At 42.6% G+C, this 24,821-nt stretch overlaps 2 protein-coding genes across 4 annotated transcripts in view; one reads left to right on the top strand and one right to left on the bottom strand.

Annotated features, from left to right (window-relative positions):
* Window positions 1-14,517, bottom strand: part of WRNIP1 (WRN helicase interacting protein 1) — a 42,556-nt gene extending 28,039 nt beyond the window's left edge. Inside the window, exons 1-3 of one of the 2 annotated variants that reach the window (XM_075921355.2) lie at window positions 13,843-14,517; window positions 2,160-2,351; window positions 735-979 (exon numbers count right to left, since the gene is read on the bottom strand). In XM_075921355.2, coding sequence (XP_075777470.2) covers window positions 735-979; window positions 2,160-2,351; window positions 13,843-14,451 — 1,046 coding nt within the window. In that variant the 5' untranslated portion in view covers window positions 14,452-14,517. The remainder of the gene's footprint in view (window positions 1-734; window positions 980-2,159; window positions 2,352-13,842) is intronic. The other variant, XM_014569769.4, reaches the window with a different exon arrangement.
* MYLK4 (myosin light chain kinase family member 4) overlaps window positions 909-24,821 on the top strand; it is a 137,669-nt gene continuing 113,756 nt past the window's right edge. The window contains exons 1-2 of one of the 2 annotated variants that reach the window (XM_075921353.2): window positions 909-1,041; window positions 21,100-21,358. In XM_075921353.2, the coding sequence (XP_075777468.2) occupies window positions 986-1,041; window positions 21,100-21,358 (315 nt within the window). In that variant the 5' untranslated portion in view covers window positions 909-985. Of the gene's footprint in view, window positions 1,042-5,595; window positions 6,475-21,099; window positions 21,359-24,821 lie in introns of those variants that run through there. The other variant, XM_075921354.2, reaches the window with a different exon arrangement.

Here is a 24,821-nt window from a genome sequence, read left to right as displayed (position 1 = left end):
TACTCCTCTCTAATCTTTTCACCCTTAAGCTCACTCAAAAATCCCTGTAATGCTTAAAATAATAATATATCTCCACTGTTAAGCTGGGAAGGAATTGTGATTTTAGTTTCTCAGTTACTATACCAAACTTGTAGTATGGCTTTATTTGAATGTGATTGATTTGGACAATTAGAGGAGGGAAACAGGAACTACTTTTAATATTTTAGTCACTTCAAACAGCAAAGAGATAAAGTCTTGCTTGTGTGGCACATAGCCACTGCATTTCCTATACAGGTTCCCTCTCCGACTTTGGTCAAACAAATTATGCAAAATATAGCAGCTTTTTGGCTCAAGATAAGTAACATGTGCTCCCACTTCACGGTAATATGATGCCTTTACAATCAACAACAAAAAGTACTGCATAACAGTATGACAGAGACCCAGTTAGAGGCTTCCAAATCAAATCCTCAGATGCAGAACAGACTAACATATCCTGTGGGTGAGTCACAGGCTACAAATCCAAGTATAAAACTCTGTCCCAATTCAGACAGTAGGATTATTTTTTTTGGATCCACTAGTAGCTAATGCTTTGTATTCTTTCTTCACGGCTAGCATCCAACATATGCTGCTATTTTTTTCTTTACTATTAGGAGTGGTTACGATTTCCTTTCCCACCCCTAGCTGTCTCTGGCAGCCGGTCAATAGATTCCTTGGGTCGTGTGTGTTAACACACGGCAGTTCGTAAAAGTACTTACTCAGAGCTCTTGCTGTTGCTGCCATTTGCAGAACCAGTGTGTTGCTTATCTTGGCCCAACATCCGGATCCCTAAGGACTTGATAGCCCGCTTCAGAATCACTTCCATTGCCTCAACAGAGAGCTTCTCAAGAACAATAACTCGACATCGGCTCAGAAGAGCAGAATTGACCTGAAAGGAAGGGTTTTCGGTGGTTGCCCCAATCAGTGTCACAGTCCCACACTCAACGTGAGGAAGAAAAGTGTCCTGACCATGGGAGGGAAACAGAAAAAACAGATCTTAATCAACGACAACCTGAACTATCCCAAGTGAGTAGGTTATTAGGCATTTTAAAGTACATTTGTTATGGCTTGCAATTCTCTACGCTTCCAGATGATATGCCTTACAGCTTACTGACGAGACAACTCATAGTAGTTGCCAAAATGAATGCATTCCATTCACACACAGTATTTGTGTGACTAGTTGTTCACCTTAATGACTTGTGCTTTCTCCAAGAAAGAACTGAGAAACTGAAAAAAACAGTACTGTATTAAAAAATGGAGTTATTAGTGTTTTGTACTGTAATTCTGTTTTATGCTTTGGCAGGCAATAGATACCAGGGAAAGTTGCCCTTATGGAAAAGTCCTATAGAATTTAACAGCCAACCAGGATACTCTCCATAGTTTTTTGAACAATGTTTAGAATTCTGTGGAAGGAACAATAATTTTCTACTAAAATCTCTAGAATAGGTCAAAAAAGCTACAGAAAGATGCATTAGAAACAGCTATACTATGTTTTAAGAATGATTCTACAGAGCTATATTCCATTTCTATCAAACTCTATTGGTTTGATGCCTACCAGTTTTTGTAGAACTGTTTCCTAAGAGTATCTGAAGTGTCAGAGATGTGGTACAGAATTAAAGTTTCAAAAAAATACGAATAAAAGAAATCATACCCAAGAAGGAAAAATCCACGTTGGTTGTGGTAAGATACTATACATAAATACATTTCATGTCTCAGTTTGCTTTCTTTTCTTAATAGAAAAGAAATATGTACAAACCAGGGATGTCTGCAGGCTTCTCAGTGACAAGCTTTTAATTAAAAATGGATGTAATGTTATTGCTGAAATGAAGGCTCCTCTTAATAGGAAGGTATATAGAAGTGATATTGGAATATAGCTATAAAGAAATACAATTTCTGGCAATTGTGACAATGCATGCAAAACTTCAAAATCAGATTTGGTTTTGAATTACAGTTCTTGAAACCCATAGAATACAAAACTGAAAGCTAATTTTCCTTTTCACTTCTTTCTACACTAAAGTTTCTGAATATATCAAACAGTTTTAAAACATAAAGGTAGAAGCAACATTTATTATCCAACACAAGGTACATTTTAAGCAAGCAATAAGTTGATGAAAACTTTGCTCCTGAGTTTTGTGGAACAGTACCTGCTGAGATTTATTGAAACGGTGAATCTCATCAATAAAGAGGATGGTCTTCCTCTTGAAGAGTCTTTTTTCATTCTCAGCTTGTTTGATAACATCTCGGACATCATTTGTCTTGGCACTTGTTGCAGATAAAGTCACAAACCTTGTACCATTCTTCTTGCTGTTGCTGGCTATGATATGTGCTAGGGTAGTCTGAAACAGAGGAATGACCTAGATTTTGAAATAATTTTGGACATAAAGTATTTGTTTAAAGGGGGGGGGGGAAGAGCTGAGAACAGGGCAGCAGGTTAACCAAGGTGGGGTGTTGAGAGCTTAGAGAACAGCAAGTTCATGTTGCTCTAGCATAGAGAAGATGTCTGTCAGCTCCCCATCGTTCTGTGTTAAATACCTACTTGGTATCAGTATAGAAAGGGCCCTAATTTAGCACAGCTTGTGTGTCAGATTTTTCACGCACTGAAAAAAAAGGGAACCCCTTCCTCCAAATGTGCTGTTGCTACAGAAGACAGGAGATATGCTGCTCTTCACTGGAGGGAGGCTATTTCTATATGTTATTGTACAGTGTGACAGCTGAGGATAATGAGATGATTACAAAAAATTACATGAAACTCGACAGTATTTGAGTATTTTTAAAAATCAAATCATAGTATTTACTGTTCTTATTACAAAGAAAATGGAACAAAAAATGAATAAAAAGTAGTTCAGCAGAAAGCAGCTCTCCATATAGCCTCACCAGTTTAATTAAGAGAAGTTAGAATTATATAACACCCCCACTCCCCGAAACCCTGACTCTTTACAATCTAAATAGGGTACTACTTAATCATCTAAACTTGGTCTGGATAAACTCAATGCAATTACTACCCACCAAACAAACTGTTAACTGGTTTTAAAGGATGGTTTTCTTGTCTTCTTCTCCATCCCTCCTCTCTATACTAACGACTCCTTCATATCAATATTTATAGAGATTTTAATTGTGTTTATTTTTGTATTGGAGCAGCCGGCAATGCTACTTTCTAGTATTTAGTGTTATTGCTACCATGTTGATCCCAGGACAAGGTAGGTGAGATTTTTTTTAATTGGACCAATTTCAGAACCTGAAGAAAAGCTCCAAGTAGTTTAAAACTTGCCTCTTTCACCAACAAAAGTTGATCCAATAAAAGGAATTACTCACCTACCTTGTCTTTTTAATGCCACTTTATAGGCAGACACACTAAATGTGTACATTTCAGAATTTGTTTTTCAAAACCACCCTCACTTCCTCAAGAAAGACAGGTATATCAGTGTGTCCCAAGCAGGGCAACAAACAGATGAGTGTTTTTTACCTGAGCTGCCTCCTCCTTCACTAATGCAGAAGGGGATAAGCCAAAAGATTGTCTTGAAGTTATATTCCAAGAGATCATTAGGGTAGCATGTGCAGTGAACCTGATCCTCTTTCGGGGAAAGAAGTGGAAACAGCGTTATCTACTAATCTAAGTGCAACCTATGGTGCCACCAAGAACCCGCTGCAGAGGAGGGAGGGCCTTCAGTGACAGTGCTCTCTTCCTTAAATGGCTCCTCTCCTTGACCCCAAGCTGGCTCTAAGTCTGACTGTTTCCCGGTAAAGAGAGATGGAACTGAAGGGGAGAAAACACCTTTACTGGAGCAACTAGGTATCTTCTGCTTGCTCTAGTCAGTGTGCTCATGGTTTGGTTTCAGTGTGCCTTATGTTCTGAAGCCAATCCAGAGCCATCTCACTACAGAGTCCATACTTCTCCCCTTCAGTCCCACTGAGCTGGTTCACTGGGTGAAGGGCAGAATGAGGGGAGAAATATTAATTTCCCCTTTTAAGTGCTCTAGAAGACTATGCTGGAACACTAAAAACTGCATGTCCTGCTCTGCTCAAGAACGCACCACCAAAGCTGTTCTTCAGACCTACCTTCTGTCAGGAAGCAAAGACCTCTAAACAAAAAAGAAAAAAAGAGACAAACACAGATACACACACATTATCGCCTTAGAAATTAAGCTGCCAAAGTAAAACTGAAGTTGGTGTGTCCCTACAAACTGGGAGGATTCAGAAAGTGTGGCAGAGCAGTACACCCACATGTTAAAATACTGCATGCACTGACACATTGGCTCATCCAGTCTAAAGGCTGAACACAAAACTGATCTCCCATTTCCTTTGAAAGTAGCAGAAGGAATGGATGACTTGATAAGCTGGCTGTTCATTTTCCTGAATGTGTCCTTTAGCTTCATTCCGAGAAGTATGCCCCACAGCAAAGTTAGGCCCCGATTCAACACCTTAATGGTTCCACCCACACACTTAAGATTGACATATAGGAAACCCTTCCCATTTGTAGGGGATATGTTCTTGAGATCACCACAAATGGCGAAATCCATGAACACTGGGGAGGGGTGTTCCCAACACAGAACAACCACATTTTCCCACTCCTCGTTTCTGGCAGTGACCACATACAATAATGATCAATTATGATTCTCATGTTATTTCTATCTATGATTGTGTCTCACAATATCATATTCCCAGTGAAATTTCCTGATACTATAAAGCTATTATTAGAGCACACTAAAAAAGTATGTCGTGCTTGGGCTTATGCAGCACAATGCACCACAAATACACAAAACCATAGATACCAAAATTGCGAATGTTGAGGACATCCTGTATACTTAAGTACCTTGCTAAATCCAGGCCTTGCAGAAGGGTGCAGGCAATTCATTCAGCATCCATAAATGCAGGTCAGATCTGATAGTTATTTGCATCTTTTTTTAAAAAGCTTTTTTTTTTTTGGTATCGAAAAGGTTTGCAATTACTATATTTTCCTGTGAAGAAAATCTGAGCTGGGGTCCTTGAACAAACATGCTCCTGCCCTCCTTCTCCTCTGTTATATAAAGTGTTTTGGATGTCCTGAAAAGGTATTCGGATAAAGAGAAACATTTTGGGGGAATAAACTTGAGAGTGAAAGAGTCACAGCTTTCAACTGAGAATGTGATAACTGTTTTCAAGCTGATGAATCTGCCCCCTACCCCTCCACCCTGTGTGCAAAAAAAAAAAAAAAAAAAAAAAAAAAGAGATCAGCGATCCTGCCATTAGGATGAGCACACTGCATTTCAAATTAATGCTCAAATCAATCATCATGTTTTTGGCTTCTTCTTTATTATTCTGTGTAATCAGTCCTGTAAAATTAAACTGCCCGTCATATAAAAATGTGGACTGTTTCCTTCTTTCCCTGTCAGTTTCCTATGAGTTCACTTCTTTTTCACTTAGGGTACGTCTAAACTACATGCCTCCGTCTTGAAAAATCAAGAAAGGCTTCTTTGTCAGCGCGTCGCGTCCAGACTGCCCCGATCTGCCAACAAACAGCTGATCAGCAGAGCGGGGCAGCCATTTAAATTTAAATGAAGCCGCGATTATTTTAATCGCGGCTTCATTTCCCTCTGCCGATCTGGCTAATCTACATGCCTCCGTCGACGGAGGCATGTAGTCTAGACACACCCTTAAGTATTTTGATATAATGCCTATAAGCAGAGCTAACAACATACTTTACATTTTTTGTGGTATCTCAAGCTACAATGAAGCCAAGAGATATCACAGACAAGCTTAAGGAAACGTGCCAAACTTCTATGGCGCTGTCAACAAATTTAGCGATAGTGCATTCTGGGGATGAGATGAAATCTGAACACTCTTAAAATCCAATACAGTATAATGAGAAACAGCACCAGATAAGAGTATGGATATCTGAAATGAAATTAAGTTCCTAGATTTTTACAAAAGAAGGAGGCTATATTGTTAGTGCTACACTGAAGCTTCTTTATTAGATGAATTTATTAGATGTATTTCCCATTAAAACACAACACAAATTGGAGGAGTCATTTAAGCAAAATAATAGCCTGCTTCTTCATACTGGCATAGTGTACAAGTTAGGAATGTCAAATAATGGTTAATTCAATAGTCGAGTAACCTCATGAAATTTTATCAGTTTGACTAGTCTATTGGCTGGGAGGGAGGGGGGGCAGCCACAGTATCATAGGCAGCAGCGCGGGGTTCCAGGTGGGAGCTGGTGTCCCAGGGAAGCCAGTTTAAAAACCAGGTCCCCTCACTGACCAGCTGCCTGTCACCCTGAGCTGCTGCTTCTGAGAGAGTGGCAGCAGTCCCTGTCTGGTGGGGGTAGTCTGTGCTGCCAGATCTGACACAAGCCAGAACTGAGCTGGGCTGCCTGCTCAACCTGCAGAGCTGAAACTGGGGTAGGTCCCGGACCCAGCATGAAAAGGGCCGAGTTGGGCCATCTGCCCACCAGGCTCCTAATACAATTTAAATGCAGCACAGGTAGGTCCCGGAACCATCGTAAGTCAGGATTGAGCTAGACTGCTGGCCAGCCTTCTAAAAAATTTACTAGCAGGGAGAGGGGGAGAGGGAAATGCATGTAGTCTATAGCATTAACCTATAAGCTTTTGCCTACCAGTTAATCGACTACACTGTTACATCCCTAGTACAAGTACTTCTTGTTTAGATAGTGTTCTTTGCTAATAATCAATATGAGCCCTGCTCTTATACCTATTTAATCCAATGGCATTTACTTAAATGGGAACAGAATGGGTCATATAGCCTGAAGTCTACAACGTTAGCACCAATGCTCAGCGAAGCGAGGGGTAGGACGGGGAGTGACTAATATCATAAAGCGAGACAGCCAACTGGGGTGAAGTAGTGTGATACTTATGTGAGCTGAATGTGCTCATTTCACAGCCTTGCTACAAATTCCTACCCTGCCAACAGTCCCAGAAACCAGCCAGGAGAGCAGTGACCTGTAATGGGTTAACAAAACTTGTGATCAGCCCCAGGCAACTATGAGTGTTAGCAGGTACTGAACTGGCCTTGTGGCAACCCATTCTGCCACTGGGGACACAAGGTCAAGTCAGCTTCAGACAGAAGGAAGCTGGCACGGCAGCAGATGTGCATGGCTTAATGGTGGCAATGGCTGTCGAGATAATAACGTTTTTTAAAATGATAACACTTATCTTTGGAGAGATTCTAGTATGCTTACTCACCCTGGGTGGTACCTGACTCCAAAAATAGCCTACTATGGACTATCTGAGGAGTAAGATATTGATCACTATAAAGAAGCCCCAGAATCTAGCAAATAGCACCTACAGAATGCAATTTAGAATGGGTGTAAAGAGGAGCAACGCCCTGGATTACACTTACTGAAAGCAGAGCTGTGTCTGCTTACACGAGGTTTGAACGTATCCCAATATATTCAAACTGCTTTACAAATACAGTGGGCCAATTCTGATCTCACTTTCACCTTTTTGGGGGGGAGGGAGGACAAAAATTAAACAAAACCAATAGAGCAACAAATCAGACTTAGTAATACCAACATGTATTGTAAAACTGAGGTCAGTTTCACCAAATTGTTTGTGTCCAGCTCCTGCCACCGCAAAAAAAAAAAAAAAAGTTGAAACATTTTCTTTAAACATTTCTTTAAACGAAGCATTTTTGTTTTTTGTTTCCTAATGACATTATGTTTCAAAATGTCCTTCAATTTTATAAATTCAAAAATGGTAAAAATGTTCAAAATCTAAATGAAACATTTCATTTTAGATTTAGCACATTTCATTCAATCTCAAGTGCATTTTTTTCAACTTCTCAATTATCTAAAAATGTTGGTTTTGGTCTCACCTTAAATGTCGTCCCCCCCCACCTGGAAATACCAGCACATTGAAAAAATCCATTATTTGCACAACTCTGGTCATGATTTACACCTGTGCAAGACCAGAATCAAACCCATTGCATTTGCTTAATGACTTGTTTTTAATTTTAAACTCTGTACTGTTGTAGAACCCATCTTGATTCCTAATTAAGATCTGAACCATAGCTCACTAAAGTCTCTCTCACTGATTTCAATGGGCTTTAGCTCAGGCCCCCAAAGGATTAGGAGGTGACATAAAACATAATCAAATATTTAGATAGTTCAAATAACTCCACTGCTAATTAGAAGAAGAGAATCAGTTAAAGCACATTTTACACCCAAGAGACCAGAATCCCAATCTGCAATCATTTTGTGTCCTGTCCTGATGAAGTTTTGAATAAAGCAAATAGAAGTGAATGGTTAAAAATAGATAAAAATAAGCCCAATGAAATGTAATACAAATTGCAAGGACAGCTTGCTATGTTTTGATGTTACACTTTCCTATCAACACTATCCACATTAACCTAGTATAGGGTTGCATACACTAACCCAAGCAGCAGTGGCTAAATGCTTTGTGCCCTAAATTTTCTAAGCAACAATGTCCTAGATACCCAGTTACCTAATATGCAGGTTATCATCACTGTTAAAAAAAAACTGGGAATATTATCACATTGAAATACAAAACTGTACAGGATTTTGCAGTCCCAAAGCTTATCCTTAAGAACAAATTTATTCTGTGCTTGAGCTACTGGTGTGAACATCTCCTCCTCCCCCCCTCCGCCCGCTGTCTCTTTACTAAAATTGGGTGTCTCATGGCAGACAAGCAAAAATCTAAATCCCCACATTAAAGCGTCATAAATCATAGCACAGCATACTCAAATTGCAAACTTGGATTTAAGCAGCTGGGCCATTACAGACATTCATTTATTTTCTAAAAAATTTAACGGTCAGGAGCCACTGCTAGATAACCATGGCATTTCTTTGAAAGGCACTATCTACTTACATGCTCTGTCTGCCTTTTCTTTTTATGAGCAGGAAGGTTATTGGTATCTCTAAGAACATAAATTATTAGCATACTTATTGCTGCTATAAAATAAAATAAAAATAGGGTTACCAAGAGAGAATCTATTTGCTTTGTAAAAGAACAGAGCTTAAAAATCCATTACTTAAAAAAAAACAAACTAAGAAGGCAGGCTTTTAAAGAACACATTCTTTTTGGAAAACATGACAGACCTTTCAGTACCAGAGAAACTTAAAAACAATCCATCCTAATGATACATTAATTTGGTTCCATCAATTCTGACTCTGCCCCTCGAAAATGTAAATTCAAACAGGGATGAATGTCTCTCTCTTGCTCTCCACGTTCATACCCTCACTTCTGCTGACCATTGTCAGCAACAAATTCCCTGAACTGGGTCTGAACACTGTTTAACTAAAATTCAGGAATGTTATAGAAAATCTGAGACCAATGAGTGGGTGGGTATTTACTGTGCTTCTGAATAGGAATGTAAACTGGCATGACACCCATCTGCATTAAGGTGAGCCACTCTTTACATCCCTACTTCTGTGTACTCCCTTATTCTTGTTGTTTTGGAACACGGGTAGGGAACCTTTTTGGGTCAGTGGCCACTGACCCACAGAAAAATAAGTCGAGAGCCACACACAAGTGAGAAGCACCCTCGCTCACTGACATGGCTGACTGAGAAGAAGAAAGACACTCCCCACATTCCTTTTGCACAACAGGCTAGTAGATTTTGTGTGCTCTAGCCCTGTGGTGGGAGGCTGTCTCCCCAATGCTATGGAGGGAGCCCTGAACCTCAGGGGCCAGATCCGGGCAATCCAGGAGCCGAATCTGTACCCTGGGCCTGAGGTTCCCCACCCGTTTTAGAAGACAAGCAATGGAATAAGACTCTTTATGGAGTGTTTTTCATATACCTTAAGGTATGCTCATGTTATTCGTTGAATGACACCAATGGGGTTCATGTGGATTTTAATGTTGTGATTATTTAGCTGGTTTGGTAAGTCTGACATTTATTTTTCTTAGCAAGAAAGATATTGAAGCTTTTCTATGACTAGGAGATGGTAGAGCCCATTCTGAAGTTTACAGGGCCTATAAAAACTGGACTCCCTGAGACATGGGTAGACCAGTTGTTAATAGATCTTTCAACATATAAACACCCACTTGAGATGATTTTTCTGGCATCCAGGGTTTAGAACAGGGGTGAGGAACCTAAAGCCCGGGGTCCAGATTCAGCCCCCAGCCTGCCTGGATCTGGCCCAGGGCTCCCCCCTCCCAGTATCGGTGAGCCTACGCTGGTGCTCCAGCCTCCTTCACTCTTTCCTCATGGGGCTGGAGCACACAAAATCTACTAGGCTGGCCCCCCTAAGGCTCTGGTGTGCCAGGGGAATGTGAGAAGTGTCTTTCTCCTTTCCAGTCAAGGGCTGCTTCAGTGCAGGTTTTGTTTTTTTGTTTCTCACTTGTGTGCAGCTCCCAAATGACCCAAAAAAGATTCCCCACCCCTGGTTTAGAATAAAGAATTTATATATTTGAAGCTAAATTACATACGATCTCAGTTAACATTTCTCCACTGGAAAACAAGGCTACGATGGTAGAAAAAAATATAAAGGAAACACCAGAAAGATTCTCTGTACCAGAGGCAAGAGCAAATACCATAAAGCTTAGTGTAGTGTTTTGATTAAAGGCAATTTCCCCCCTCTTCCTAAAAACAATGAAATACAATGAAACTATACTGAAGTTTTAAATATCCCTAATACTGTATTATGTTTTCCTTTGACATTTAAAAATGGGAACTTTGAGATTTCTACAGTCTCTGTTCAACTCTTAAGACAATTCCGATATTCCCCACCGGATAATAAAGATTTTCAGGATTAGTAATGGGTCCTACACTTCATTTTTTACTTAACTAATTCTTTTTCAGATATGATTATGTAAATTTCAAACAGGACTGAAAAACCATAATAAGTTAATTTGAGAAAAATGGGGAATATTTTGTTCAGTAACAGAAAAAGCTAACATCTTTCCTGAAGCTTCAAAGGACTCTCAAGCTAGAAGAAACATTGATATTGCTTTATGATGAACTTATTCTTTTGGTCTTTTCTGCTTCTGTACTCTTTCAGCCAAAAGAAAGCTAAGTCATCATCAGGGAAAAAAATCTTAAAATATATTGATTGTAAAATTCTGTTTTGCATGTTACTTAAATTAATAATAGCAAATGTTCCTCTGAAAAATAGGGAAATACAAGACTATCTGATTCTTTGCTGCAAAATACAGTTTTTTATTTACTGCTTTTAGGTTACAAATCAATATTTTAAATGACCAGTCCTTGCTTCCTCAAAAAGTCCTGAAGTTTACAAACCAGGAATTTAGGGAAGAACATTTAAAAGAAAATCCAGCAGTTTACATGGGAAGTGATAGAGGCATACCTTTAAGATTTTAGCAAAGAAGGGATCAAGATAAAGCTTTAGTCTACCAATATTTTGGAAATGGCATTAGATAGACTGGGATACTAGGACAACAGACAACTTTAGGGTAATGGGGATTTGTGTGGGTACAGAAAAATGTTGCAGCACTGCAGACATGTATTCACAGCCAAAAGCGTTTACAATCTAGGTAGCTTTTTGAACTGAATCATTCAGTGAATAGAAAGGATGGAAGAAGTGTGGAAGCAGGAATAAACAAGAGGCTTGAGAGACCAGAAAAAGCTGAAAGTTAACTTAGAAATAAATCATACCTATTTATAAATAGAGAAGGGCACGAACAAAATCAAAAGAAAACAATCACGCCTCCCAAAAAGCCCTTCTCCCCTCAAGATTCACACAGTGCATTTCAGGTCCCACTTTTAATAGAAACTTAATTATTATTCACAAAATAAGATGGCATTTATAAGATGTAAATTTTAATAAGGCATATTTTTTAACCACTTACCAAAAATTATGGTGGAGTCTCGGGGTGAAAGTTATTACCAGAACACTGATGCACTTGGCAAGGTGTGGGGATGAGGAGCAGTGGCTGCTCTGAGCCCCTGGAAGAGACAGGGACTCAGGCAGAAGAATAGAGGCTGGGCATCGTATTTCCTCTTTCCCCCTCCCCCGCCCCACCCAGTCACCCCTTCATGGCTACCGCTGCCATGGTAGCTAGGAGCCCAGGGGCTTCAGCAGTGATCTGAAGGGCCTGGGGCTCCTCTCCACTGTCGTGGCTTCTGCAGTAGTGGCAGTCGGGAACCCCAGGCACTTTTAAATTTCTGGGTCCCAGGGCAGTTGTCCCTTTTCCCCTCACCCTTAGGCTATGTCTACACTAGTGGCTTCTTGCACAAGTATGGCCATTCTTGCGCAAGAAGCCACAGAGCATCCACACTGCCCACCCGCTCTTGCGCAAGGAAATTTACAGTATGGCGTGGTAAGAGAGGGCTTCTTGCACAAGAGCTATGGCTCTTTTTTAACAGGTGTAAGCTCTCTGGCGCAGGAGCTCTTGCGCAAGAGGGCAGTGTGGACACTTGGCAGGGGTTTCTTGCGCAAGAAAGCCCTATAGCTAAAATGGCCGTCAGAGCTTTCTTGCACAAGAGAGCGTCCCCACTGCCATGGATGCTCTTGCGCAAAAGCACAGCTTGCACATGGCAGTGTGGACGTGTTCTTGCGCAAGACTACTTGCACAAGAACCCCAGCCTTAGTGGTCCTGCCAGCAGGGTCCAGGAGCACTGCTGAACCTACTGGCAGGGCTGCCAAAGGGGGGCAGCAACATTAAAACAGTCATGGCAGTGCTTTGATGCTAGCCATGTAAGGGCTGGTACCAGTGTCCCATTCTTACCAGTACACCATACTAACCTCTGTGGATTCTCGATCACTGCCAATTTTAAACCTAAGACTTTTTTTTAATGAAAGATAGTCTCTAGAAGTTATTTTGGGTCAGTTCTATGGCCTCTCTTATTCAGGGGGTCAGACTAGATTAGCAATGAGCAACCAGCATATCCCTGTGGCTCACTGCTTCCTGTAGCTCCCATTGGCCAAGAAACAGCGAACTGTGGCTGCTGGGGGCTGTGCCTGCAGATAGTCAATGTCAGCAAAATGCCTCTTGACCTACTATAACAGGGGTGGGGACCTTATTTTGGGTTGGGGGCCGCACACAAGTGAGAAGCAAAGAAAAACAAAACAAAAAACGCTCAGATTGAGAAGGACAAAAACATTCCTTTGGCACACCAGAGCTTGGAGGGGGGAGGCGCTCAGGCTAGTAGATTTGTGTGCTCCAGCCCCGTGGGGGAATGGCGGGGGAACTGGAGCACCAGTGCAGGCTCTCCAACGCTGGAGGAAGGGGTGAGGCTCGGGGGCCAGATCCAGACAAGCCAGGGGGAACCGATCCTGTTGCAAGTTGGGGGTCACCTGTACAGAAACATTGTCAGACGTCCTGCTTACTAAAGGGAAGGCTATGTCATTAGCCTGGTAAGCACTGCCCCATGGCACTGAGACCTATAGAAATGCATAGGCCGACTAAAGTACTTGGAGAAGATGAACAGTAAAGAACAGCAGGCCTGTTCTAGCCTGGTCCATCCCAGGATATTAGACACACAAGGTGGGTGAGGCAAAATATTTTATTATACCAAATTCCCTGAAGGTAACACAGACTACTTTCAAAGCCATGGAGACCTGAAAATGAGCACTGTGTGGCTCAAAAGCTTGACTCTCTCATCAACAGAAGTTGGTTCAACAAAACCTAGTGCCTCCCTCACTTTGCCTGTCTACTAGGATATTCATGGACCCACGTGCTGGGAAATTCAGAGCAGGAACAGAGAATGGATGGGGAAGCTGTGTTTGGGTACAACTCCTGCCTCCCCTCGCACTTTCCATGTTGGCCGGAATTTGCAAGGCCGGCGTCAACGTGCGGGTGGCACGGGTGGAAGCCGGGCAGAGCTCTGGACAGGAGATGGCCCCAGGAAAGGCGACACATTCAGGCCGGGGCTCCCTTGGACCGCTCAAGCGGCCACGGCGCCACTCACCTTGCCGCAGCCAGGGGGCCCCCAGAGGATGAGCGAGGGGATTTCGTGAGCCTCCAGCAGGGACCGCAGGAGGGTCTGTTCTCCCAGCACCTGATCCTGCCCCACGTAGTCCCCCAAGGCGTCCGGCCGCAGCTTATCGGCCAGGGGCTTCCCCTCCAGCTTCTGGGCCACGGTCTCCCCGCGCAGGGCAGCCGCCTGGCTCTCGGGGCTGGCAGCCGGCCTGGGGCGGGCTGGGGCCGGGCTTGCCCCTTGCTCCTGGCCTCCGGCAGCGGCAACAGCAGCTCCTCCCTTACGAGCCCCCGCTGCCCTGCCCGGAGTCCCCAGGGAGGCTGCGGCCGCCCGGCCCTTGTGGAACAAGGGGAACATGGGGGCGCCAGCGGGGCCACTGCCCCCCTTCGGCTCCTCCTCCTCCTCCTCCTCGCTGCTGCTGCCGCCGCCCCCCAAGGGCCCGGAGAGCCGCATTTTCTTGCTGGAGGGCTCCGGTTCGCCGCCCCTCCCCACCTCCTGCAAGCACCCGTCCAGGTGCGCGTTGATGTGCGTGGCGGGCAGCTCGCACAGGCACACGGGGCAGCTCACTAGCGGCGCGTCCTGCGCCCCGCTCCCCTCCATGCCCCCTGCGGCTCCCCGCCTGGGCCGGAGCAGCTGCTGCTGCTGCTGCCCGCCGTCAAGCGGCCTCCCTTGCTGGGGCTGCCGCTGCTAATTGCTCCCCTCCCCGGCGCTCAGAGCCGCAGGGCAGGCCGAGTCCTAAGGGCCACAGCCCACGCAGGCGGGAAAGGAAAATGACCGGCCCGCGTCTGTCTCTTCCTTCTCTAGACGGCGCCCGCAGCGTGTAGCCTTTCGGGAGGTGTAGTCCTGCTGCTGTGCGGGGGAAGGCGGGTTAGCGTCGCTTCCTGCTCTAGAGAGACACGGAGAGCTGTAGCCCTTTCCCCCGGGTGTATTCAGACCTACGGAGAGGGAGGCCTCTTCTCTGCAGAGGCCCTGGAACAATTCTATAGGAGAGGGGTCTTGAGAGCCACTGAACCACACTGTAAACCCTGTGGATGCGAGAAACCGGTTGAAGCCGGAGGTGTAGCGGCACCCGGCGTTAGCCCTAGTTCCAGCACCTGTGGTTCTCTGGTGTCCCTTTGCCCTCAGACCAGTTTCAATTTGCTGAAAGAGACAGACCAGTTTTCAGCTGCACGTAGCTTTTCAAGGCTGGCACTCTGGGGCTGGGAAAGGAGCATAACTCATGTGCGGCTTCTCCCAAAGGAGTATGGCTCAGTAAAATGGGGGGGGGGGGGGGGGTTGCTGAGATTTAAGAATTGCTGGATTACATCTGGGGGGAAAAAGTGTTATTTGAATGTATTCACACATTTTTATTCCAGTTTATTTTGTTTGGAGTTTCTACTGGTGCCTGTCGTTGGTGCTACTCAATAGTGTTTTGAAAAAATTTGGAAGCAGAATCTTTTAAAAGTTATTTGTTCCTTTTTTGAAGCATTCACTCTTTTTTAAATTGTTGCATACTGTGAAATATTTCTGGCAATAACTTGTCTCAGATTGAGGCCCTAATTTGCTCAAGTGCACATTCTTAACTTTGAATGTGATGCAAGTGGCCCCACTTTTCTTTTATCATTTATTTTTGTCTTTACTCTTTCCTTTCTTGTATTATGCCTGCTATTCTGAGTAATAACCATTGTTACCATGAAGGAACCAATATAACTCACCGTCATACCTTAACTTCAAACAATAAAAAGTCATGAACTTTAATAAACATTTCTGAGATGTGTACTATCACTATTGAAATTCACCCCGGCAATACTTCAGACATTTTTTAAATAAATCCTGACTCCTTCATGCAAATTGTGAACTGTAACACCACAGAGTTTCTTTGATTTCACATGGGTGTAGCCTTGAGAAACACTGACTATGTCTACACTGCCACCCTAGTTCGAACTAGGGTGGCTAATGTAGGCATTCGAAGTTGCAAATGAAGCCCGGGATTTAAATATCCTGGGCTTCATTTGCATCTGGCCGCGCGCTGCCATTTTTAAATCCCCCTTAGTGCGGACTCCGTGCCGGTAGCTACACGTGGCACGGAGTAGGTAGTTCGAATTAGGCTCTCTAACTCGAACTACCGTTACTCCTCGTGGAACGTATAGCTGCATATAGCCACGGGCACGGAGTCCGCACTAAGGGGGATTTAAAAATGGCGGTGCCCGGCAAAATGCAAATGAAGCCCGGGATATTTAAATCCCAGGCTTCATTTGCAACTTCGAATGCCTACATTAGCCACCCTAGTTCAAACTAGGGTGGCAGTGTAGATATACCCTCAGAGTGGGCCATGGCCACACTCTGAGAAAGCTGCTAGTGGGCCTCTCTAGCTCATTTACTTAGGCGCTGCAGCCAAGGGGAGACTCAGGAAGCAGTGCCCTGGCCCTTGCTGCTTGGCTGCAAACACTGAAACACAGCCTATGCTCCATCAAAATACAGGACTATGTAGCACTTTAAAGACTAACAAGATGGTTTATTAGACGATGAGCTTTCGTGGGCCAGACCCACTTCTCCATGTGAGGCTCCATGGCTGTGGAACTGTTAAGTGAACAATCCAAACAGGCCTATTAGCAGCTCTCTCAGGCTACGTCTACACTGGCCCCTTTTCCGGAAGGGGCATGTAAATTTCACTAGTCGTCGTAGGGAAATCCGCGGGGGATTTAAATATCCCCCGCGGCATTTACATAAAAATGTCCGCCGCTTTTTTCCGGCTTTTAAAAAAGCCGGAAAAGAGCGTCTAGACTGGCCCCGATCCTCCGGAAAAAGTGCCCTTTTCTGGAGGCTCTTATTCCTACTTCAAAGTAGGAATAAGATCCTCCAGAAAAGGGCACTTTTTCCAGAGGATCGGGGCCAGTCTAGACGCTCTTTTCCGGCTTTTTTAAAAGCCGGAAAAAAGCGGCGGACATTTTTATGTAAATGCCGCGGGGGATATTTAAATCCCCCGCGGATTTCCCTACGACGACTAGTGAAATTTACATGCCCCTTCCGGAAAAGGGGCCAGTGTAGACATAGCCTCAGAGTGGGGCTACAGCCTACTTTGAGAAACACTGGTGTAAGTGAAATCAGAATTGGGCCCCAGGGATTTGTTTTGTTAGATTCACAGTCTATCAAAACACTTGGAAAGATATTTTTTTTTCTGAGAGGAGTCAGTTGTTAGTTTTTTAAATTAATGTTGTTAATTATTTGGGTATTTTTAAAAAAAGTCTTCCTGATACCCTACATTGTACAAAACATAACATGGTTTTTACTAGACAGGAAAGTATAATAACTAGTTCAGTTGGAACCATAGTTCATTAGCTAAAGTTGACCCAGTGGTAAATCTTTCATTTGTTATTTTTTCCTCCTAATACACATTGGCTACGTCTAGACTGGCATGATTTTCCGCAAATGCTTTTAACGGAAAAGTTTTTCCGTTAAAAGCATTTGCGGAAAAGAGCGTCTAGATTGGCACGGATGCTTTTCTGCAAAAGCACTTTTTGCGGAAAAGCGCCCGTGCCAATCTAGATGCAGTTTTGTGCAAGAAAGCCCCGATCGCCATTTTCGCCATCGGGGCTTTTTTGCGCAAAATAGTTTTCAGCTGTCTACACTGGCCCTTTTGTGCAAAAGCATTTCCGGAAAAGGGCTTTTGCCCGAATAGGAACGTCAAAGCATTTGCGCAAGAAGCACTGATTTCGGACAGTATAACGTCAGTGCTTTTGCGCAAAATCAAGCGGCCAGTGTAGACAGCTGGCAAGTTTTTCCGCAAAAGCACCTGCTTTTGCGGAAAAACTTGCCAGGCTAGATGCAGCCAATTAGTTTTAAATATTAATTCATATAACTGTTCCTATCTTTCCAGGTCATACTCATGTTAAGATGAGACTGAGATGTAAACAAATCTGGCTACTGTGTAATAGTAACTGGTTTTTTACTTAAATCTTGAAAGTATCTGGCAAAATACTGGTATGTAGAAAAGGTAACTGCTGAAGTTGCTGTTATAACTTGTGATGAAGGCTTATAGATTATCATTAATACTGTGCCCAAAAGTTTCCATATCACTTTATGGAATATGCAGTACAGCAAGTCTTCGATGAAGAGCTGTTTTAGGTCCATCTTTTCCCTAACGCAGCCCAGACCAGAGTTACAATGTAGAATTAGGACAGATGAATCCTGTTTCTGTTGTAAGAGATTGCTCTAGGCCCAGTCTCAGAGGTTTCTGCTTCCCCAGATTACTAAAGAGTACTGGGGGTACTCTGCTGTCTATCTTATCAGTGTTGTAGTAGAGGTTGCTGCTGTTGAATTCCATAATTGTTTGAACCCTGGAAGCCTTCCCTTGTTTACCATGTTGTTTCAGGGAGGTGTTAAGATAATAAAGGAAAGGAGTGAAGTAATATGTTAGCAATGCCCCTCCCCCTTTTCTTTCGTTTCCTGCCCTCTAAATCACAGCCCTGAATAGGACCCTATCGAATTCACAGCTGTGAAAAATGTGTCACAGAACATGAAATCTGGTCTCTTCCCATCCACATGAAATCTGTGTGATTTCACGGGGGAGATCAGAATTTCTCAAATTGGGGATCTTGACCCAAAAGGCAGTTGCAGGGGGATCAGAAGGTTATTTTAGGAGGGTTACAGTATTGCCACCCTTACTTTTGTGCTGTCTTCAGAGCTGGGCGTCTGGAGAGCAGCAGCTATTGATCAGACACCTAGCTGTGAAGGCAGCACCCTGTCAGCAGCTGCACAGAAGTAAGGGTGGCAATGCCATTCCATGCCACCCTTACTTTTGCACTGCTGTCTTCTGACCTTGGTGACTGGAGAATGGCAGCTGCTGACAGAGGCTGTGTCTAGACCAGCCAGGAGACCCAGGAGACCAGGTGGAGAGCCATTCTAACAATTCAGGAAGACTTGGTGATCCAAGGCAATGCAAAAATGGGGGGGAGGAGGGAGGGCAGAGCCACTTGGCAACCCTTTTGAAATGTAATGGTGACCCATATTTGGGTCCCGACCCATAGGTTGGGAAAAACTCTGCAGTCTAGACGTACCCTGAGAGTCCAACTCTGCAGCACAGAAGTAAGCATGGCAATACCAAACTAGGCCATCCTTCCTTCTGTGCTGCTGCTGGTGGCAGCTTTGCCTTCAGAGCTGTGTTCCTTCCCAGCAGCCACTGCTCCCCTGCTGTCTAGCTTTGGTAGCAGCACTGCCACCACCAGCAGCACAAAACTAAGGGTAGTAGTTCTGTGTTCTCCTCCCCACCCCCATGCACACACCCACAATAACTTTTTGTGTCAGGATCCCTACAAGTACAACAACTGACATTTAAATAGCTGACATAATTAAATATACATTTTGTTTTAAATCCGATCATCAACCAAAATGGCCAATGCATTTGGTAGGATGCTAGCCCTGAGTCAAGATCTCTAGGCTTGTCAAGCTTTGACGTTTTTCCCCAGCTGATTGATCATCATTTGGTTAGGGAACAATGTACCCTTTTTATTAGGAGTTTTTACCCTCCTTAAATTGCCACATTTGGTGATCATGAGCTTGGGAAGGATGTGGTCTTAAGTGATTACAGGGAGCCTAATTAGACTTGGCCATTGGGATACTTTTCTCACATTAGAAAGCACTCTTTATATCTGCGCAGTCCAAAAGCATTTCAGAGCCTCTGAAACTGAGTAATGGAAACCACAGAATTATGTTTACCTGGATTAAAGCCTGTGATCTGTCTATGTTTTAAAATATTTTCCTCAACACTCTTGCTTAAAGCAATCTTCAAAATATATTGTTGGCTAGATTCAGTCCTGGAATATATCAGCTAAATAATTAACACATATAGCAAAGGTAGAAAGCCTACTCAGTAGGGTTTTGAGAAGAAAAAGGCTTCAAAAATACCTTTCCTGCACTGGGGAGTCATAACTCAGCAACAAGGCACGGTTCCAGGAATGAGTAGCATAAGATCAACTGGAAGGTCTACTGACCTAGCACAATCTATAATGTGCATGCACACATCGGCTATGTCTAGACTGCCATGATTTTCCGGAAATGCTTTTAACGTAAAAGTTTTCAGTTGAAAGCATTTTCAGAACAGAGCGTCTAAATTGGTATGGACGCTTTTCCGCAAAAGCACTTTTTGCGGAAAAGCGTCCGTGCCAATCTAGACGCGCTTTTCCGCAAAAAAACCCTGATCGCCATTTTCGCGATTGGGGCTTTTTTTGCGGAAAACAAATCTCAGCTGTCTACACTGGCCCTTTTGTGCAAAAGTTTTGCGCAAAAGAGACTTTTGCCCGAACGGGAGCAGCATAGTAGTTCCGCAAAAAGCACTGATTTCTTACAGTAGGAAGTCAGTGCTTTTGCGGAAATTCAAGCGGCCAGTGTAGACAGCTGGAAAGTTTTTCCGGAAAAGTGGCTGATTTTCCGGAAAAACTTGCCAGTCTAGACACAGCCATCTAGTTTAAATGATATCAAATAATTTTTCTGTTTGAAAATCATGTTTAAGTACATTATACAATCCTCTATTATTCAAAGTACTTATCTATGTTACTAATAGCAATGAAAGAATATTTAAATTCTAATTTACTCTGTATAATATGTAGTGTGTATATCCAGGTTGAGCAAAATGCAAACAATAAACAAAGCAACTGGATTGATCTGTGCTCATTAACTAGCACAAGGATGTTGTATTTGAGTTTACACAAATAATTCAAACATTTTATTCACTTTAGATTTTAGGGATAGAATAAGTTGAGTCTCTTTACTATTGAAGTGTTAGATTCCACTCTCATCTCCCCAATTAAAATCTGTAGTATTAGGAGACTTTTTTTCCAATGTGTGAGTGCAACACTTTTTTATACAGATGTGAAAATGGAATTTCGAGATTGCTTATCTACACAGGGAAGTTGATCAGAATAGCTCCCTATGTAGACATTATCCCAGAATAAAAGTAATTTTATTCCAGAATAATTAGTGTGTTTCTAAAGTGGAATAAAATCACTTTTATTCCAGAATAGAAGGTCCACTCAGAGAGCTATTTTGGAATTTATTTAAATTATTTAGTGCCTTAACCTCTATAGATAGGCTGAACATTTTCAGTCCAGAAAATACCTGGTTCTGACTGGTGACATTAATCTTGTATTTTCATAACAACTAAACACACACTTTAAGAAGAAAAATGTATATAACATTTGTGTTACATGGTTGATTTGCTTCTAAGTTAAAAATGTGTCATGCTAATGTTTCATTTGTCTCTCCTCATTACAGACAAGAAAGGGAAGATGTCAGACATCACGAGTATTCACTGATATATGAAACCAAGTTGGAGAGAGATCAAGATGGTAACCTAATTGGGTACAACACAAAGCTATTTAAGATTAACAGGCTGGAAGAAATCAATACCCAATACAACAGTACCAAACTAGGCAAAATCGCTTTTTTTGAGTGCTTGGAAAAGGTGGAGAGGGTGAGAAGCTTTTGGGAAGAAAGAATCAGTGAACCAGAGCCTGGCACAGGAGATAAAGAGGTAATTAAGTACAGAATATTAGTCTGCCTTATTTCTGCTCTCTTTCTCTCTCTCTCTCTCTCTAGAATCTGGCTGTGTCTACATTGGCGCGATCTTGCTCCAAAGTAGCCACTTTTGCGCAATAACATGCTGCCTGTCTATACTGGCGGGGAGTTCTTGCACAAGAACACTGATGTTGTAATGTGTGAAATCAGTGCTTCTTGCACAAGAACTATGATGCTCCCGCCAAGGAATAAGCCCTCTTGTGCAACTGTTCTTGCGCAAGAGGCCGGTGTAGACAGGCAACATGAATTTCTTGCGCAAGAAAGCCCGATGGCTAAAATGGCCATTGGAGCTTGTGCAAGAGAGTGTCTACACTGGCATGGATGCTCTTGCACAAAAGCCATCTCTCGCGCAAAGGCACATGCCGATGTAGACATTCTCTTGCGCAAATACTTTAACGCAAGAACTCTTGTGTTAAAGAGTATTTACGCAAGATCATGCCAATGTAGACATAGCCTCTTAGTATAGTGAAATTTCACTTTTTATGCTGCTTTTCATATTTTCAGTACAGTGCAGTTACTCAAGAGATTTTGAAAGTTGGATGTCTAAAATTAGGCAACTAAATCTGTATTTAGTCACATTGCCTGATTTTCAGACCTCTGAAAAAGCATTCTGCTTACCAGGTTCCCAAGTTAGAAAATTCTGGAATAATTGTTGGAAAGATTTATATATTTTTCAATGCCACTCAGTTAAAAACCAAGACAAATATATTAACACTAGCAGAAGATGTATCCACATTGCTTGGATCCTTAATTACAGTTTTTCTTCATTTAAATCATTGCTCTGGGGTGGAGCTGGGGATGAGGGGCCCAGTATGCAGGCTGCCAGGAGGAGAAAGGACTATCCTAGCTCTCTGTCACCATAGCAGCTTGAGGCCCAGTGAGAAGCACCTCTCCATGTCCATTGCAGGTATAGCAGGCAGGAACAGGGGGAGAGAGCTTGTCCCCAGCCTGGGGTAGGCCCAGATTCATCTGCTCCCTGTGCTCTCCAGCCAGGCTAAAGAATGCAATAAACTGTATTTTCTCCTGACAAAGGGGAACAGCCTGTAATGTCCCTGTAAAAATCATGGTGAGCAGAGCTGCAGCCAGTTGATTAATCAGCCCTACCCAGTCAGAGGCTCAGAGTTCCTTGCATGTAGCTGACTGACTGGGCAAGGCTGATTAATCACCTGTGTAGCTGTGCTGTTGCACAGTTTAACTTTAGAGGGAACACTGGCTGCAGCTCTCCCTCTTGCCCCGCCCCACCCCTTCCTAAAGGGCACCTGTGAGGTGGAAAGCTCAGGGAGGTGGGATGCCCCTAGCCAGGGCCTTTCATCTGCCTGGTGATTCTGTACGGTTTTGTGTCCCTGTATACATGGGGAGTGAGGAGAGGAAAGGAGAGGAGAGCTTCAGTCCGCCTTGGTTCTGCACAACCAAATCCTTACTTTGCAATAAGTTATGATAAGAGGAAGCTGTATTGGCTGGTGAATTTGATAGTCCTAGCTCTTACCATTTAGGAGGAGTTCTTAGACAGACAGAAAGACTGGCTCACTCACAAACACCATCAAATATATGGTAGATCATAAGTGATGATTCTGAATGATTGTAGTTAATGGGGGGTTTATGACTTGCATAGGAGCAGACCCATTGCATACAGGTTTTGTGTAAGAAGAGGGTTCCAAAGCTAAATTTGCTTTTCAGATCGTTTGAAAGAATGAAATTATTTCCTGACATCATTATCCTGTACTAAGGGCAAAAGCCAGAAAAGCTACTGAGTCTACTGACCTGTAATTCAGACAGTAGCTAGAGAGCAGAATTTAGAATCAATTCAGCGAGAAATTACTTGTTTACACACCATTTTGTGAAAAATTACATATATTTTAATTTTTATCTGGGGGAGTAAAATTGAGGGAAAGGTAAATATTCAAACATTATAGATGGCAAGCTCTGACATTAAATTAATGTTAGAGTTATTCCAAGATCTTTAGCGGTTATATTTAATAGCAAGAAATTTAGTTTTCCATTTATTTTTAATCATTTTCATCGTGACATTTTTTAGAATAATTTTTACCTTTAAATGTGCTGATACTGATGCTAGTCATTTAAAAATAGAAATTAATGTATGTGTTACAACAACCCTCCTCATGTATAAAGTACATTTAACTCCAGGAAACGTCAATGTAACATCATGACTCTTAAGATGATTCTGGGGTCCTTATGTTATATTGATTCAAATGTTATATTGAAACAGCTTTATCGAAGTGACTATTCCCCACAATTCAAAGGTTCTTTTCTGAGTGGTGGGGTATTTTTGTTTAATTTTTATTTGGGGGTGAGGAGGTTAGGGAATTTACTAACTCTCCAAAATGAGGGTTGTGTAGTGTCACAATTATCAGGCTGGAGAGGGAAAGCAAAAACCGGTATTGCTGACATGCATTCCTCTGTGTCCGGTTTCCCTTCTTGCTGCCCACTGCAACATTCTTATCATGAGAGATTTGGAATGGAGAGATTTCCTGTTGTGACTGTTTCATTCATTTCAACCCACAGCCAGGTAACAAAAATCTAGTAGGCAGGAATAGGTTGTCAGAATTGATTGCCAGTATTACAAGTAAACATACTATGTCTTCAGTGTATTGCAAACAGAGTGTCTATTCTAAATTGGCATTTAAAGTTTGTTGCTGGTGCCATAGATATTTTACAATTGTTTATTTTATTGTTAATTTCCCAAGCAATAAAAGTAAAATACTGCTAAATGCTAACACGGCTACATTTCTATCACTATTCTACTTGTGAAGTTGGAATTAAAGAATTTGCTTTGACTAGCTGGTCACTTTCAGTTCTTAGCATCACTTTCCTTCCTAGTGACCTGTGATTGTCAAAAGAGGAATTAAACCCAAATCTTCTGTTTATCAGTGCAGATCCCTACATCTAAGGTAGAATTTCTGAGCTTTCCTATGACTAACAAGTAGTAGCCTGGGGTTGTAAGCTTGTTTCCCAGGGGGGCTGGGAGTGAGGAATACCTCTGTCAATAATTGATTCTACCTTCATCAACTTTGACATGTTCCAAGATTCTGTGCTTTGTTAGAAGTGTTGCTGGAACCTGTGCAAAAAGGTTTAAGGTTTATTTGAACAGGTGTGACAGACTTCAGGGGTACAGAAGGAAAAGGAAAAACTTAAAAAACAATGAATAATCTGGTAGCACCTTAAAGACTAACAAAACATGTGGATGGTATCATGAGCTTTTGTGGGCAAAACCCACTGTAGTCCAGTCGTCTGAAGAAGCGGGTTATACCAGCTACATGTTTTGTTACTCTTTAAGGTGCTACTCAACTACTCGTTGTTTTTTAAGCTTTTCTAGTTAAAGACTAAATCAGCTACCCCTCTGAAGGAGGAAAAGGAGTAAGTGCCAAAGTAAGATTCTGCCCTCCTCTTGCCCAACTGTC

Source organism: Pelodiscus sinensis, chromosome 2, assembly GCF_052426305.1.
Source record: "Pelodiscus sinensis isolate ZL-2025 chromosome 2, ASM5242630v1, whole genome shotgun sequence".
Classification (NCBI taxonomy): Eukaryota; Metazoa; Chordata; order Testudines; family Trionychidae; genus Pelodiscus; species Pelodiscus sinensis.
This window is presented reverse-complemented; position numbering and strand designations above follow the sequence as displayed.